This window comes from Enoplosus armatus, chromosome 11 (genome assembly GCF_043641665.1).
Source record: "Enoplosus armatus isolate fEnoArm2 chromosome 11, fEnoArm2.hap1, whole genome shotgun sequence".
Taxonomy (NCBI): Eukaryota; Metazoa; Chordata; class Actinopteri; order Centrarchiformes; family Enoplosidae; genus Enoplosus; species Enoplosus armatus.
Genome location: NC_092190.1, coordinates 7,060,860 through 7,079,189, shown reverse-complemented (window position 1 = coordinate 7,079,189; position 18,330 = coordinate 7,060,860). Strand labels below are relative to the sequence as shown.

Sequence of the window (18,330 nt, the reverse complement as noted above, 5' to 3'; positions counted from 1 at the left end):
TCAGTCTCTCAGTCCTTCGCCCTTCTTTTCCTCATGAGTCGTGGAAGATGGCGTTCAGCTGGGCGTTCATCAGCCGCTCGTGGTGTGAGTGTCCATCAAAACCCATCAGCCCGTCCACCTGCAGCTCACCGCACCGCGGGTTGGACCCCCCACCGCCATACATGGCAGCGTGTCCCCCAGTTCCGCCTCCCCCGTAGTGCACACTGAAGGAGAAACTCTTGTCGTACTCGGCGGCTGCAACGGCTTCGTGCTTGAAGGACGAGAAGTTCCCGTTGATGCTGAGCGGTGGGCTGAGGGGCGGGTCAAACGCTGGGCCGTCAGACACCAGGACGCCATCAAAGAAGGGCTCCAGCGGGCCGTAGGGCTGACCTTTGACCTGGTGGAAGATGTGGGAGGGCTCCATGGTGCCATAGGGCGGGCTGGGCAGGCCGGCTGTCAGCCCTGGGCTCTGGTAGGAGAAGTGTCCAGGATAGGCAACAGCGCCGGCGGGGGGGAGGTGAGCCGGTAGGTCTGGAGTCTGCTCCGGCAGGAAAGTCCGTGGGTTCAGCTGCAGGCAGCCCGCCACCAGGTTAGTGGTTGGCTGAGACAGACCTGAAAACAGAGAGACAATAATCAGTCAATACCGATCAACACACCTGTCAATACCTGTCACTAAATATCAATACCTGTTAAGTACCTGTACCACGCTAAACTAAGATGATGAACATGGTAAATATTAGTACCTGCTAAACACCAGCATATTAGCATTGTCATTGTGAGCATCTCAGCATGTAATTATGCATGCTAACATTAGCATTTAGCTTAAAGCACCGCTGTGTCTAAGTCTCAGCTGCTAGCATGTCTGTAGACTTAGTCTCACATAATGACAATTTTCCCTATACAACTATTTAAATTAATAATATTAAAACATGTGGGTTCAGATTTAGATTCAAAATATACAGTATATACAAATACTTGTTTTTATACAATGCCCAATGGCACTCCCACCTTTGGCACTAGGAGGATCTATTAGAAAACTGTTAAGATTTTGGTGGATTTCACTGACATTTCAATTTAAATGGTCGAGGCCACATGCTCACTTTTCATATCTCATACTTTTTCACTTCAAGTTAATTTTATATAACCAGAGACCAGGCTCCAAACTGTCTCCGGTTCTTGGTCAACCAGTCTAGTCGGTTGCTGTAAGGTGATGCTGACCTTTGCAGAGCGCCTGGACGAAGCTCATGAGGTCGGGTGCCTTGCCGGAGCGCAGGACCTCACTCAGGGCCCAGATGTAGTTTTTGGCGAGGCGGAGCGTCTCGATCTTAGACAGTTTCTGGGTTTTGGAGTAACAAGGGACGATTTTCCGCAGACTCTCCAGAGCATCATTCAGCCCATGCATACGGTTCCTCTCCCGGGCGTTAGCCTTCATCCGACGCACCTTAAACCTGCAGGAACACAAAGGGGATTCATTGTTAGCCCTGATATCAATTATCATATTTGTAACATGCTAGTAGTGATAATCAGCTTCAAAGAACCACTTGAGAGTGAGTGTTCATGCAGCTAAACAAATGTCTGCAACCATAAGAAGTTAGCATGTTAGCTTACACCTGAAGTGTACCCATAAATATGATTAGTGTAGTTACACACATTGAACAGAAGAAAACAGACTTTAAGCATAAAAAAATGCTTTTCTGTCAAACACATATGACAGCTGAAATCTGGCTGGTGTACGCAGGCTATTAGATAAACCTTAGCTAACTTTTAAGAATTTTAAATTTTTGGAATTAAACTAAAAAAGATAAAGTTATTTTGTAGTTACAAATTTGTATTATTGTTAGGAAATTTCAGTCATATGACTTGTGAAAACACAGGAAACTATCCAAGGATTCACACTGCACTGCTTTTCAAATTTACACACAAAACCAGTGTTGTTTACTGCCTTATCTTTGACTGATGTTCAATTCTAGTGTCTGTTTAGGAGAGTATTATAATTAAGACTGCGCGTGGCAAAGCGCCTTGGTAGCCGAATGGTTAGGGCACATGCCAAACGTCACCAAAACGTTGCAGGTTCAACTGCAGTTGGCAACTTTCGTCCTCCTCTCTCTTCCCCCATTTCCTGCCTCTGCACCTCACTCTGTCCAGTAAAGGCTGCAACCACAGATCATTCTCTGCTGCTGGTAAAGCGTATTGCTGTGACTGCTTGAGAGTTGAAGGCTACATAGATGAGCACATGAAGCTGCATTTTTATCAGTTTCTCTTCTCCAATCTTCTCCCATTTCTGAGGAGGTAGAACAAATGTGGGGGGTCCAGAGGAAATTGCCCCCTTGGTTTCCTAAGTTTTTTGTTCTGGCCCTGTTTCCTGACGTTTTCTCCCAAAGATCTTGGAGGTACTACCAAATGTAAAATGATCTGCATTCAGAGGAAAAATAAATCCTCACCTCTGTATACGAGCCTTCGTCATCTTCTTCTTTTTTGGCCCTCGCCTCTTGGGTCTGCTTTCACCGTCGTCGTCGTCCTCCTCCTCTTCCTCCTCGTCCTCTTCGTCGTCCTCCTCCAGACGGTGCAGGCTGTCCTCCTCCTCCTCCTCCTCTCCCTCTCCTCTTCCTCCTCCTCCCTCCCTCTCTGTCTCTCCGCCTGAGGGGCTGTGAAGCTCCTGCTGCTCGTCCGACTCTACTGACGCCTGCTCCTCCCGCACAGACCTGGTCATGATGCTGATTCTCTGTTTGTAAAGAAATATGTTCATTAGAAAACAAGAAAACACCCCCACAGAGAGCTCATTATCACTCTTATCCTCTGTGTAGAAGAAAGACAAAATAATTCAACTGTCCATTAGAGGCCTGATTTTGATTTACATATCCAACATATTCTCACAGCTGTTATTAAAGTTTTAATACATGTTTAAAAGTTATAAATAAAACCACCTTATTTGCTAATTTTCCATATTTTGAGGAACATATGGCATTTGTTTACACATGACCATTTCATATCATATCCTACGAGATGTTATCATGCAACGTTAATTACATTTTTTGCCAAACAACATAAAAAATGTCCCCAAACATTTTGCTTTTTGGGATTAAAGTTTAGATCAGACTCAGAATAATTCGGGTTTTTTATGTTTTGAAGAGAATCCGAAGGCACTAACTTTCATTTTCTTTGAAATAAAATGGGCACAAACACAATAAAAAAAAAAACTGCTGTGATTCTTTACTTGACAAAGAGACCCAAGCAAAGAGTTCAAGTGAAGTTTAGATTGATTAGATTCAAACGTCCAAGAGCGAGCTCTCATTCTCAATCTCAAAAATATAAGAAAGAAATCTTTGTGGTTCATATCTGATCCAGAAAGTCAATTAAATTAATTCAAGTGAGATTCTTCTTGCCTGAAAAAATAAATATACGCAGCTACATCAATCTGTTGCAGACGGAGACTCTGAGAAAAAACAATGCGGAAAATAGCTGCAACTGTTGTTTCATTTATATTGAACAAAATCCCACATTTGACTCGGATATTTTTACAACCTGTACAACACAAGAACATACATTTTATATTTAACTTAAGTTAGAGAAACATTAAAATGGAAATGGAAAGTTTCGAGCCAAACAGCCTTCAGATTGTCCGGAGAGAAACGGAATCAGCTATTTGTTCAGTTTGTATTTATTTATGTAGTTTATTTCTGTTTAACAGACGTCAAAATTCGTCCAAGCCAAAGTCCGGTATAAATATTTTTTCATTTAAATAATTTAGATTTAAGATTTAATTGCAATTTTAAAATGCAACGATAAATTCACCATTTATTAAAAGTAGTCGGCTTGAAGTAGAAGCTTTATAATAATATCAATAATAGCCTAATTGACCCAATGCTGACGAATAAAATGCGTTTTTTTTCATTCCCGTTTTCTGTTGACTGGTCCCTTTAATTTAACAGGCCGACAGACAGGTGGAGGTGAGCGGACAAACCGGAGGAGCATAAATAAACAAAATAAAACGGACAAAAAGGTGATTTTTAAATTCCAGGCTGAGGCCAGACGGGCAACAGCACATAGAATTATTAAAATAAAAAAATGGCTAATATTAAGAAAACTGACAAATGAAATAACATTTAAAGAATTAAAAACTAATCAGAATTTTAAAAATAAGGCATCTTGGTTTATTTTTGACACATGCTGATTTATTTTGATACAGATGAGACGAATTATTAAGTTACTGAATCACCAAAATGAGCATGAATAGATTCTTAATTTGGTATAAATAAGTAATAAGTAATCAGATGTATCGTCCTGAAGGTTAGATTACACAGGGAGCAATCAGAGGAGGAATTTATCAATCAGATATTGGTTAATAATCTGTAAAAAAAAACAAAACCTACCTGTTGTAAGAAGTCACTGTCAGATCGTACTCATCCCGCGCGCTATGTGCGTGTCCGTGCGTGACTATGTGGGATCGGCAATGAGCTTTCTGAGGTGTGTGTGGGTTGATGCTGCTTTTATACTCACTCACACACACACATTAGGGGTTGGGGGTAATTAGCATATCGAGGCCACGCCCTCCCGGCACGCGCCATATGGTGTGTACGTCATTAAAACGGCCCCGGGGATCACGTGACAAATCTTCCATTTGTATCAGCGAAAGAGTCTCTCTCTCTCTCTCTCTCTCTCTCTCTCTCTCTCTCTGTCTCTCTCTCTCTCTCTGTCTCTCTCTGTCTCTCTCTCTCTCTTTGTGAGGAAAGTTGACCATCTGTCGCCACATACATACACGCATGCGCGCGCAGACACACACACACACACACACACACACACACACATCCATCATGGAAGGTGTGTGAGATAATTACATGATATTTGAGAATACTGCACGTGTGTGTAAAGATGATGATGATGACGATGTTGAAGATGATGACAACGATGATGAAGATGAAGACGATGATGAAAAGGACGACATTATCTTGAAGATGACGATGTTCAAGATGAAGATGAAGATGATGAGGATGATCAGAATCAGATGTTGAAGATGATGATGATGATGAAGATTATGATGATGAACATTCAGTTGATGATGAAGATGATGTTAAAGAGGATGAAGATGAAGTTGATGATGAAGATGATGTTGAAGATGATGATAATGAAGGCAATGATGATGATGATGATGATGAAGATGAAGTTGATGATGAAGATTTTGTTAAAGATGATGAAGATGATGTCAAATATGATGATGATGATGATGATGATGACGATGTTGAAGATGAAGATGTTGAAGATGATGATGAAGATTAAGACGATGATGAAAAGGACGACGTTTATTTTGAAGATGACGATGTTCAAGATGAAGATGAAGATGATGTTCAAGATTATGATGATGAAGATAAAGATGATGATTATGAAGGTGATGATGGTGATGATGATGTTGAAGATGATAATGATGATGATGATAATGAAGATGTTGAAGATGAATTGATGATGATGATGTTGAAGATGATGATGAAGATGAAGTTGATGATGAAGATGATGATAATGAAGATGAAGTTGATGATGAAGATTACGTTAAAGATGATGAAGATGATGTTAAAGTTGATGATGATGAAGGCGATGATGATGATGATGATGATGATGATGATGATGACGATGATGATATTGAAGATGATGACGATGATAATGATGATGATGAAGATGAAAGTGATCACCTCCAGATGTGGTCTGACTGATCCAGTAGTATTCTGTGTTACACCTGCATTAATATGAGTTCTTCCTGATCCAGATCAGACCAGGTGGAAATGGCGTCCAAATGGCCGCCTGTACTAAATGATTGGTGGAGCAGGTTCAGTCCTGTTGATAGTAACCTGCACCAGACCTCATCCCTGACCCCAACTGGTTATCTCTGCTACGCCTCACCTAAACCCTAACCCCAACCAACCACAGAGGGCAGCACTGCAGGAAACACTATTTACAACCTGAGACTCAAAGCACCCGGTCCCCCAAATAAACTGGTCTGGACCTGTGAAGCTTGTTGGTTAGATATAAGTTTTAGCTATGCTAGCGGCGCGGCTCTACGGATGGCTCTGTCGGTCTGTTGGTCCAGACTATCTCAATAATTATTGAATGGATTGCCATGACATTTTGTACAGACAACCATGATCCCCTCAGGATGAACTATAATAACTTTGATGATCCTCCGACTTTTCATTTAGTGCCACCATCAGGTCAAAGTTTTAATGTGTCCAATACTTTCTGATAGCGACAATCTGACATTCCTACCCACCTGCAGGGTTTGAATTTCTCTCTCTAGCTCTGATTTTTCATGTATTACACAGCTACTTCTGTCCGTTTCATGTGAAGTGCAACACTATGAAAGTCTTCCAGGAGAGACTGTCTGCCATTATCCCCGTATTTAAACAATATTGTGTCTCCCCCACTCGCTATGATGGTCAGCTCTTCACTTTGCCTTCGAGTGTGAACTTTGGAAAAAAACTATGAACACTTCTTCCTTACAACATATCGGACAACCCGTCGTACAAACTAGCTCTTTTCTAGCATAAATTTTGTCCTTTTTAACCGTTAGCATGTAGCATTAGCCTGTTAGCCATGTCGTTTAAAAGAAGTCAGTGGAAGAGGAGCTGGAGGAAACCAGCAGACGTGGTTTATCTCAGCAGTCCACATCCACTGAGCCAGCTCTGACCTAAAGGAAAGAAACACTGGACTTTGGACCAGGCTGTTTTCCTAGTGAGGAGGTTGCTACGGTGACCATGAACCAGTTGCTAGGAGGTTACCAGGCAACTTTAGAGGACCCATGTGTCTGTCCATCGGTGTAGATCCTCTGACAGCTAATGGTTAACACAAAATCAATCTTTCTGTCTGAAACTGACGGGTTTGTCAGATTTATCTCATGAATTCTGAGTTTAACATTTAATGATAATAAACTTTTTTATTTGTTTCCTCTGGTTGAAGTAGTTGAACACAGAACGACTCTGCAAGTTGCTGTAAGTGGATTCAAATGAGCCCGACATTCACAATTTGAGTGGATTAAAACATCCAGAAATTAAATGACGTTAATCTGGAGACTGAAACAAGAACGAGGAAAAGTTTGAAAATTAGAATAAACAGACAGAGAGAAATCTTCTTCTTTTGTTATTTAAAGCAAAGTGAACAAACAGCAACTCGCTGTTGAATAAGAACTATTATTCTATACTGCAGGCTGTGTGTGTGTGTGTGTGTGTGTGTGTGTGTGTGTGTTGAGTTTTCATTGGGTGCTTCTTCTTTGTATGAATAGGGTAATCTGACCTTCTCCACACACACACACACACACACACACACACACACACACAGTATATAATATATATCAAACAGTGTCTTATAGTCATGTTTTGATCATTTGGATTTACGGTCAAATCATTCAATTAATCAAATGTATTGATAAGACTCAATTGCCCTATTTAGCATTTAATACATGGTTTGTAACACACAATAATGATGGGAAAGTCTCTTAAACATTAAATGTAAAGCAATAGGTGGAAAGATACAGAACATCAATACCAAAATTAAGTTTCTTTATAATGTGATCTATGTGAGGGTTAATCCATAATATTTACTTTAATTAACTTTCTGAAATTACCTGGCATAAAGAAAATATATTATGTTTTCCTGTTTACAAACGAATTTGAGGAAACCTTTTAACAGCATCAGAAAATGAATAATTCTTTTATTATTATACACTTAATTTTTCTTTTAAATAATGGCCGCAGTTTGGTTTATATTTAGATCACTTATACCTTTAAATATTTTAAATATCAATGTCTTTATCAGCTGCTGTATCATCTGCAACCAACAGACCAAACAGCGGCAGTGAGTCTCCAAAGATGATCATCAGCTTAATGGTGTTTGGTTTCCATCTGGTTGTTACATATCGGTACTGCAGGTAAAAACACAAACCAAACCAAACATCTTTCTTTCTTTCTTTCTTTCTTTTATATTATATATATAATATTTTATTTATGTGAGTTTAGGTGGTTTGGGGGTATTATAGTAACAGATTCTGATGGTGTTATTGTTTTGGGTTTTGTTGTTGAAAAGATATTTGACTTCACATTGTTTGTTCTTTCAGTTGGTGTTGGCAGCAAACCTGACAACAAGTGCATATTGTTTTTAGACCTGAACTGATGTGTGTAAAACCTCTAATAAATGGTCCTAAGAAAACAAAAAAAGTCTGGGGAATATAAAAGTACTCTTTACATAGAAAAATGGCCCCTGTGACTAACATGTGATTATGTATGACATTATAACATTGTTAATGCTCATGCATCAATGTGTAATCAGCATTTTAATGTTGTAGTTGGCTGAGGTGGAGCTTGTTTATTCCAGTGGTTCCCAACCTCTGGGTTTTGCTTTTTTAAGGTTTTGCTACACACATTTATATTTGATTTTATATTTTTTGGACATTGTCAAATCATTTGTTGTTGTTTACTGTCCAAATATTTGGTCAAATGGTATTTTAACGCTTTGGAAACATTATTTTTGAAACGTTCATGCCAATAAAGGCCTGAACTGAATTTGTTTTGTGTTAATTATTAGAGAGGAAATGTGGTGGAACTGCTGTGAATTCATTAAAATCTGTGGTCATATTCACAAAACATCCTGAGGCTAAAAGTAGCTTCTACTTGGCTGAGTTAGTCAGTCAGTCCTACCTTTAGGACTCCTATGTTTTCAGTATGAAAGTAATTCACAAAGCACGATAAATAACCTTTAAAAACATATTTTGATAGTGGATCCAGTCAGCTCAAACAATCCAATTTGTGACTGCACTGATATTTCTATTTACTCATGTACAGTACTTAAGTACAATTTTGAGGAACTTGTACTTTATTTGAGTATTTTCATTTAATTTTATTACTACTCCACCACAGTTCAGAGGGAAACATTGTACATTTTACTCCACTAGATGTATCTGACTACCTATTTGCCTATAAGATTTTTGTATCAATAAAGTATTATGTTATGATTACCTATAATAATACATTATAATGTATATGTTGTTATAACTAGTGACTAAAGTTATCAATTAAATGTAGTGGAGTAAAAAGTACAATATTTGCCTCTGAACTGTGGTGGAGTAGTAATAAAATAGGAGTATAAGCATAAAGTAACAGAAAATGAAAACACTTGAGTAAATGTACTTAGTACTTAGTTACTTTCCGCCCCTGTGTATTAGTACTTTTACTGAAGTAAAGGATGTGAATTACTTCCTCCAGCCCTGCTGTGCTGTGTGTAATGCAGCAGGCCGACAGGTGTCGCTGTTTCTCCGCTTGCGACCCTCAGAGGACACGCCCCCCCCCCCCCCCCCCCCCCCCCCCCCCCCCCCGCTCCCTCCACGCTGCTGGTTTCAGGAAGCGGAAGGAGGAATGTTGGAGTGTTTTCAGAAAAGTTTGGACAAGTTTGACAGTTTGGGAGCGGAGACACAAAGTGGGGAGAAACATGACGGTGAGTTACTGGGCCGCTCACAGTACTGCTAATAGTACTGCTCATTATACTGCTTCATCGAGGTGATAGTACTGCTGCTGGTGTTAGTTGAGTGGACGCGCAGAGGTTTTTACTACGGCTGCTGTCAGTGTGTTCTCCATGTCAGACAGAACAGGAACAACTGAACAGGACAAACAAGTTAGTCTCATCTAAAGAAGAAAAGGAAAGTTTTATGACATGTGGTCATTTTAAACAACTTCAAATGGATTTAAGAGTGACTGAGTGATGTTCGTCCAGCAGGTATTTAAAGAGATCTACAATAAATGTCTTTATTTCTCTCTCTCTGTTATAAAACTGTTGCTGTCAGTGCTGGAAAGTAACTGTACTTAAGTACAATTTTGAGCTACTTATACTTTTTGCCCCTGTATACTTCTACTTCACTACAGTTCATTGAGTAAGTATTGTGCTTTTTATTGCACCTGACAGCGTTAGTTACTCTACAGATTTTACATGTGAAACACATGTGAAAAGATAAAATACGATGCAGTACTTTTCTATTAAAGTACAGAAGTGTACTGAGTACCTAAAATTGATTACACATTGTAGAGTATTTTTACTTTAGCTACTTCAAGTACATTTTGCTGTACTTTTATTTAAGTAGCATTTTGAATGCATGACATGTAATTAAGTATTTTAAGTATAATATTTATTTTACGTAAAGGATCTGAATACTTCTTCTTGTATGCTTGAATGTATTGTATGGTAGATTGTAACTCACATATACTCAAGTACTGTGCTTAAGTACTTACTTACGTTAGTGGTGGAAAAAGTACTCAGATCCTTTTCTGAAGTAAAATAAAGTGCTTCACACTGTGGAGTAAGTACTCCATACAACTATAGATATCACTCAACAGAAGTATTATCAGCAAAATGCAAAGTATCACAAGTAAAAGTACGCGTCATGCAGCTGAATGTCTCCTATTAATGTTTTATGATCATATATTACATTATTAACTGACAGTTAGACGTGCAAGCAGCATTTTCTTGTTGTAGCTGCTTGAAATGGAGCTCGTTCTAACAGCTTTATATACTGTCTGCCAGTTTAATGCATCATATTTTTGATGTTGTTTTAATGTAAAATCTGAACCAAGTGACCAGTAACTCCAGCTTTCAGGGAAAAGCAAAGTACATTGAGCCTCAGGCAAGAACCGATTCGTTAAAGGGTAGGGTCACAATTTCTCAAGTCTCTCCTAAAACAATAGTCAGATGCCCCAAAACACTGAAACAGGTTTTGGTTGCTGTAATCATCCTATGAACATGTTGCCGTTGAAGTTTTTGGTCCCCTAATACAACTACGGCTGCAACTAGGGATTACTTTTCATTATCGATTATATGGTTGATTATTTTAGTTTAGAAATTGTCAGAAAATAGTGAAATCTCAAAAATGACAATTATAATTTCAAGTTGATGCCTTCAAATTGCATGAATAATTGAATAAACCCAAATATATTCAATTTATTGTCATATATGACAAAGAAAAAGCATAAAATCCTCACTTTGGAGGCAGCTGGAACCCAAGGATTTCTGGCATTTTTGCTTGAGACTTGATTGAAAGATGAATCAGAAATCTTTGATTCTGTTTTTTGTCTGCTGAACTCCGACAGCGGCACCTGAAACTATTTCTTTACCCTCTTTGGTCACATTTTTGTGAATGAAAGTCAAACCCACAAACAGAGCCGAACAGGCTGCCTTATATGGCAGTTGAGAGGTGGCATGAACAGGTGGCATCTATCAGGCCGAAACGAACGATTTACGACAAGTTGAATCCGACTTGGAGCGCTCGCATGAGCAAAAGAGCAAGAGAGATTTAAGATATGAAGATGTTCTTGCAATGTTTCCCTCTGAAATGTTGTGGAGTAGACATTTAAAGTAGCAAGTACAAGTACTGGAGCAAATGTACTCATTAGACTCTACTTGTGGTGACCATTGATCCAAAAAGAAATAAGATTAATAAGTAGAGCCTTTGTTCAGTTTCTCTTTGATCCGAGTGTCATCCTGCAGTTTGATGTAACAGTGATGTAAACAGGCTCTGGGCCCCCACTTCCATGCTATTGTTTGCAGTGATCTCTGGCCGCTGTCAGTGAGACGAAGGTTCAAGTGTCAGCACAGCTGGAGTGTTTGCTGTGTTCAGGTTGCAGGAAACAGACTCTAAGTGTGGGCTCTTTCATGCAGTCGTGACCTCCGAGATTCTGGTTTCTGTCAGAGTCGTTTTCGAGACAGACTGGATATTCATGCAGTCACTGGGTCGTCTTCTCTCAATTAATGATGATACAAAACAGAGAAAAGCAGAAAATCTTCACATATCTTTTATTATACTTTATTGCAAGAGTGGATAATGTAGATTCACACTTCTTTACATCTTATAATATTCATTATTCTAGTATACGTTTAGCTGTTAAAAGAGAAAACAAGGAAAGAAAAAAGGAATAAACAAAAATGGAAGGAAAGAGAAAAAGAATCGCCACATGCGGAAACAAAAAAAATCGAATTGATTGACTATCCATACTAAATTAAAAACATTGGATTGATTACAGCTGAATCTGTATTTCATCACACCACATCTGCCTTTCTCTAATAATAAATTCCTCTCTATTATTTAGTTGTGGGCCTCATATTTAAACCATTAACTATCTTGAATATTCTAGTTCTTGATTTCTGATTTCTAGAGGTTATTCTTTCTATTCCTGAAATTTTGTTTACTTTTGACTTCCAGTCTTTAATCAGCATCTTGTTATCTGTATCACAAATATCTTGAATAGGTATCTGTCTCTTTCTAGAGTGAGCTCAGATGGTGATGCTGTGCCTCAAAGAGCCGCTAGTGTGGCTGTAGACTCTTACAAGGACTTTGACTAAATAAAATATGGTCTGGGATTGGCTAAATAATTCTTAAAAATATGAAATATTTGATCAAATAACTAGTAAACAAAGCTAAGAATCTGACCAGACATTGCATGCCCACTTGACATATTTCGGTCGTTACCAAAAAAGCATTGAGGTTCGATACCCGGCTGGAAACTTGTCACCATTGATTCCTTTAATATAGTCAGAATCCAAACTAAACGCAGACACTACAAACTCTCTGTAGCCTCCTTTAAGCCTGGAGGAGCTGAGTGAAACTTATAGACAGGTTTGGGGTGAAGGATGACTTAAAGAGGACTGTGGTGAGCTCCTCGTTGTGCTGGTCGCTCTGTGCTAAAGACAGAGGACTCGCTCTCTGCACACTGTCTGTCTGTTATTGACATTCCAGTTTATTTTGCATTTACAAGTGAAATCTAAAAATAAATAGATCGCTCCATCTCTCTCTCTCTCTCTCTCTCTCTCGCTCGGACAGGAAGTTGTTCTGTTGTTCATTCTAAACACTCGTTTCCTGTTTCACACATTCTCATTTAGATTTGGCTTCATGTTCCTCTTTTTTTTCTCCCTCTTCCTCTCCTCCAGTCAGTGACCCCGTATGGATTATTCTATATTTAACTCCGTGCTTCAGTTTTCTCCTTTCATCGCCTCATTTTCTCTTTTTGCTTTTTTGATCTAATGTTGTACTTGAGTTTTATTTTAGTAAATGACTTTGTTAGCTATTGTTAGCAACCATCTAACCAAATGACCTATTATTACATTTCTGTTTGTGAACAGTGTTTACAGTGACAGACTTCTGTTGGTATCATGGTCAGCTGCAGGGGCTCAGCCAGTCTTTTGCCTGTGAGACTGAGCTGAGGTAGTAATCATTCAATCATTATTTTATTAACTGATCATATGTTTTGTCAGTAATCAAAGTCATAATCTGCAATATTTGTCGAATGAATGACGTGGAGTCAAAAGTTCAGTTAGAGATATCCTGAGCAAGTTCTTTGGGCCCTGATTAAAGACCTTTAATATTAGAGTCCGATGTGATACTTCGATAAGCTACAACCTGAAAATTAGATAAGATACAACTTAATTCATTGCAAAATAAATGTTTGTGCCAAAGATGCTCAGAATAGACAGTAAAGATAAATATATACAAAGCAGCAAAAGAGATGACATGTTGATTAAACATCTGATGCTACTAAATTTGGCACTCCTTGTTTTTCTTCAGCTACTTGATCCAAATGCAGATGGTTTTGGATAAAAACTATCAAATTGATAAATAATAATTTAACTGAAGAATTCCACTCCTGAAATTGAGTTGATTAATTTGAGTGCAGACGTATCACTCTGTTGGAGTTGTTGGAGCTACAAAAACACAGTACAGACACACAAACCTGACGACAACCAAGTTTACTTTTTGCGTCAAGTTACTCACAGAATGAATGTTTATTAGCCTAAGCTGATGTGATCTGCTGCCGGTAACGTTTGTCATTTTAACCTTCACCTTCACACACTTCTCTTTCATATGCAGTGAAATGCTGCACTGTAGAGCCCGGCTGTCTTAAAGGAGACCGGCGCTGCAACACTAGCAGGTTGAGGTGAACAAAACAAACCGCAGCAGAGTTCAGTAAAGAAATGGGTTGGATTTTGATCTGGTTCATTTTAGCCGATACAGAACTGAGCCCGAATGAAATCTCTGTAAAGTAGCATAAAATCAAAACATGTACTTTGTTGCTTTCCGACAGTGGTTTTCACAGCATCCATGTTTCCTTACTGTTTGTTTTCTGGGTTTGATTTTTTTGGCTACTCTATATATATATATATATATGTGTGTGTGTGTGTGTGTGTGTGTGTGTGTGTGTGTGTGTGTGTGTGTGTGTGTGTGTGTGTGTAATCTCAGCTGGTCTCAGTGTGGGTAACTTGGTCATCAATAATAAAGGCCACTTCTCAACTTCTCATCTCACCACAAAGCGTTTTCACTCTGTTTCATCCCTCCAGGATGGAGCACGTACTATTTATTTAAAGAAATGATTGATTCGTGATCAGCTTTGCCAGTGTTAAAAATGAATTGCTCCTCGCTGTCTTCAGTCTGTCTTTGCTGTCTGCTGTCATCTATTGCTATCTTGCCATCGCCAGTGATTTGTGAATTTTATGTACTGTATGTGTAACCTTTTATGTCTGTGTACGGTATGCTTCTGTGTTGCATGTTTTACTTAGTATCTAGCAATGTAGTATATGTCCTATGATATATATTTTAGTAACATTAATATTCCCTTCTCTTTTTATTATTGCTCTACATGTTTATAAGCTATTACAATTACTTTATTCTTTTATTAGTGTGACTTTGTAATGTCTGTCTGTCCGGGAACTCTGCCACATCTGCAGCTTTGTTTATTAATGTGCACTGTTCCTGTTAAAAGCCAATAAATAAATAAATGAGGAAGATTCTCTCTCTCTCTCTCCAGGTGTGTTACCTGTGCTTCGTCAGTCTGACTGACTGACCCCAAACCCCAAAAGACACACAGACAGGCAGATATGGAGAGGGGAGCTCTGGGAATGGACACCAGCACTGCTCCAGGTAGGTTGTCTTAAACTTAAACAGTTTAAATAATTACCTAAAAGTAATGGACACAATAATGTATGAACAATTGGACTAAAGAGCTAAAAGTAACAGAGAAACCATTTTTTGAAATTGAGAAAAGTAATGGCTAATGGCTTAGATAACTAACTAAAAGTAGTGGATGAACAGTTGAAATATTTTGCTAAAAGTTGTAGGTAAAAAATTGAAATGGCTAGCTTAAGAAATAGATAAATGATATAGTTAGCTAAAAGTAATGCATAAACAGTCAAAATAGCAAGCTACAGTAATGGAGTAATCGCTGAAAGGTCCAGCTTTTGCCACTCCAAGTGGTAGTAGAGCAAATTCAAACTTGACCAAAAATTTCATCAGGATTTGGGGGCACAAAAAAGGCTTTAAATCACTGGTTTTGATGGCGCAAATTCATGTGTCAAAGTCCTTCATGTATACCGGAATTCAATGTGATATTACATTGTCATTGATGCTGGTCCCTCAGTCATGTCTTTGGTTGAAAAGAACAGTTAGTGACCTAGATATGCAGCTCGATTCACCTGCTCTGTGTGTGTTTGTATTCAATCAGTTGTAGTTTCTGTTTGTCAGGTTGAATACCTGCCAAACCTGATTGATGACTTCATAGTTGTCAGGCTGTGGAACAGATTCTTTGCTTGATTGATCCTCAGATCCCAGAGTGCCATCAGACTGCAACATAGCCTTCCTACGGCGCCGGGCCTGGGCCCAGAGCAGAGACTCCATCTGGCAAGAATCAGAACAAGAGCACTGTGGCCCCGAGGGGTCCCAACAGAGCCAGAGGAACGGGGACGCAGACAGACCCTCAGAAGAACCAGGTTAGAATGAGCTCAACTCTCGCCAAAGCAGTGTGTGTGTCTTAAATGTATTTCTAAAAAGCAAGATATTTCACATTTACTCTATATTTTCAGCTTCAATATCCTTTATTCACTTCCCTGCCAACCAGCAGCCACTTTAGCTGACAAAAAAGCCAAAAAAGTCAGTGCAGATTTTATCTTATCACAGTTATATCAGTATTGCTGTGTATATCGGCTGATAAGTAAGAAAAAATTGCAGAACACAAAGGCCAGTGGTGTAGTGTATCTGAGGTAACTTAGAAACAGTGTCTCCATTGCATAGTTTGTTCTCTAGAGAGCACAGACAAATTTATTTATCATAATTTACATTATAAAACATAAAACTAATATTGGCAGATATACTGTTTTTTTTGGACTCTCAAATATTGATTTTGGTATCGCCTCAAAACCCAGCTCTAATGCTGAAGTGTGCTAAGCTGCAGTTCCTCTAATGTCCACTAGAAAACTACTCTAAGAAAACTCTGACGGTGTTGAAGTGAATGGGAAAAACTACAGCTTCTCTCTTTTCTTTTCTAAAGCAAGATATTAAGGCTGACGAAGGGCATGATATGGGTGGGTGATACAGATAAACTCCTTGTTAGTAAGTAACATTATCTCAACATTGATACATATTGTTGTATTACTCTTAATAAATAGTACAATTGTTACAGTGCAACACAAGATTTTCTGCTGGCCGAAGCTATAGTTTATCACGCCTGCCCTTTTTAACAATACACAACCTGTGTTGAAACTTGTGAATCATGCAACATATAATCAGTTCTTCATTGCAACTGTAGCTGAAATACCGTGTTTTATCACATTAATCCTCGCCCTTTGTTTGTAGCCATGCTAGCGGTTCTAGAGATGATACGTTTGGTTGGTTGGTCAGTCGGTCCACTACTTTGGTCCAGACTAAAATACCTCAATAACTATTGGATTGAGTCTCATGAAATTTGGTAAAGATATCCCTAAATTTGCCCAGAGGATGAATACTCCAATACATCCCCTGACTTTCCTGTAGAACATCTGTGATTTTGAGTGAAACGTTTCCACAACTATTGGACCTGGATTGCCATGAAATTTGGTTCATACATTCATGTCCCCCACAGGATGAATTGTAATGACTTTGGTGTTTCCTTAACTTTCCATCTAGCACCATCATCAGGCCAAAATTATAATTATTTATGACTAAATACCTGTAAAACTGATGACATTTTCAAAAGCGTCAGTTGTACTTTGTGTCATGGTTAACATGATACCTTCTGAACATGGTCACTGTGAGCAAGTTAGCATGCTGACGTTAGCATTGAGCTCAATGTACAGCTGCGCCTCAGTACAACCTCGCAGAAAGCCTGCTGGCACCATGACTATAATCAGCTGAGATGTTGAGAGTTATATCCTGAACTCTTGCACAGCTGTATTGCTTTTATAGCATGTTGTAATCACTGTTGCACACGGCATCTGCTCATTGCTTTAACATGCTCATCTGTCTCTCTCTTTGTCAGGGCGAGTTCCTAACAACATCACCAGCTGGCTGATTGAATGCAGGTACAGTATCCATTCACCACCTGATTAAAGCACCACGCCCATGTTTTTTAATGCCCTGTGTTAGCCCGTTTGAAACCTGTCATGTGTGTCAAAGCAGTGCAGACTTTTCAGATCAATCTGCACTTGATGACATCTTAAAATAACGCTGACCAAATGTTGACTGTGATGGATTATTTCTCTGCAGCCAGTTTCAAGTTGCTGCAAGTAGATTTTCTTAGAAATGGACTGAGACCAGTGACGGCTTAGATGGAGGAAAATCAATCACAAAAAAATGATGGATGATGAGAAAATGATCAGCAGGAACGTACAGTCAACAGACTGAGTCGTTCATGGACTCAAATGTGATATTTAGGCTGTATGGCTCTTTCAATCCTGACTGGCTGGTTGAGTGACAGACTGGTTAACTGGTTTACTTGCTTACTGGTTTATTGATATGTTTTCCTGGTGTCTGGAGGTGTATGTGTGTGTTTAGGAGCGGTGTTATCAGCTGCTGACGTAGAACCGACACGCAGCCGACGCCTAGACATACAACACACAGAACACACACACACAAAGAGAGCAGACCAACGCCCAGAGATAGGGCACATAGAGCTGGCGAGCAGGCGAAGAAAGAAAACGCAGGAAGAAGCTAACAGAAGACGGAAAGAAAGGCAGAAAAAAGAAAGCAGAGTAAACAGAGGAGGGGTTCCTTCTGCTGAGTCAACACTGTTATCACACACACACAGTATTAGCTGTTGTCACTCACAACCCTCTGGCTCTACGGTGCTCTGACGTGTCCTCTGTAACGTCACCGTGGTAACATGACCAGCAGAATCAGAATCAGAGGTTACTATAGCAACAGCTGCAGGGCAGGGGCCTGAGGCCAACATGGCTGCTGGTGGAAAGTGGGAGGATTAGCGAACACTGCGGCTGCGCAGCGTTATACAACCATCCGTGTGTGTGTGTGTGTGTTGAATGGTGGCATGAAGTTTGTCCCATTGATAAGAACTGCAGGTTGTGTAACAGCTCAGT

General features: G+C 39.3%; 1 protein-coding gene across 2 annotated transcripts; it reads right to left on the bottom strand.

The window, feature by feature from the left end:
* Positions 1-31: 31 nt before the first annotated feature.
* Positions 32-9,572, bottom strand: neurod1 (neuronal differentiation 1). Of its 2 annotated transcripts, XM_070914143.1 has the most exons (4): positions 9,549-9,572; positions 2,421-2,533; positions 1,198-1,427; positions 32-591 (listed from the first exon to the last, which is right to left on the bottom strand). In XM_070914143.1, the coding sequence occupies exons 2-4, from the start codon at positions 2,441-2,443 to the stop codon at positions 32-34; spliced, it is 813 nt and encodes a 270-aa protein (XP_070770244.1). In that variant the 5' UTR covers positions 2,444-2,533; positions 9,549-9,572. The 2 variants fall into 2 exon arrangements, with proteins under 2 accessions (XP_070770244.1, XP_070770243.1); XM_070914142.1 differs by lacking the exon at positions 9,549-9,572 and having other exon boundaries at positions 2,421-2,689.
* Between the last annotated feature and the right edge of the window lie 8,758 nt (positions 9,573-18,330).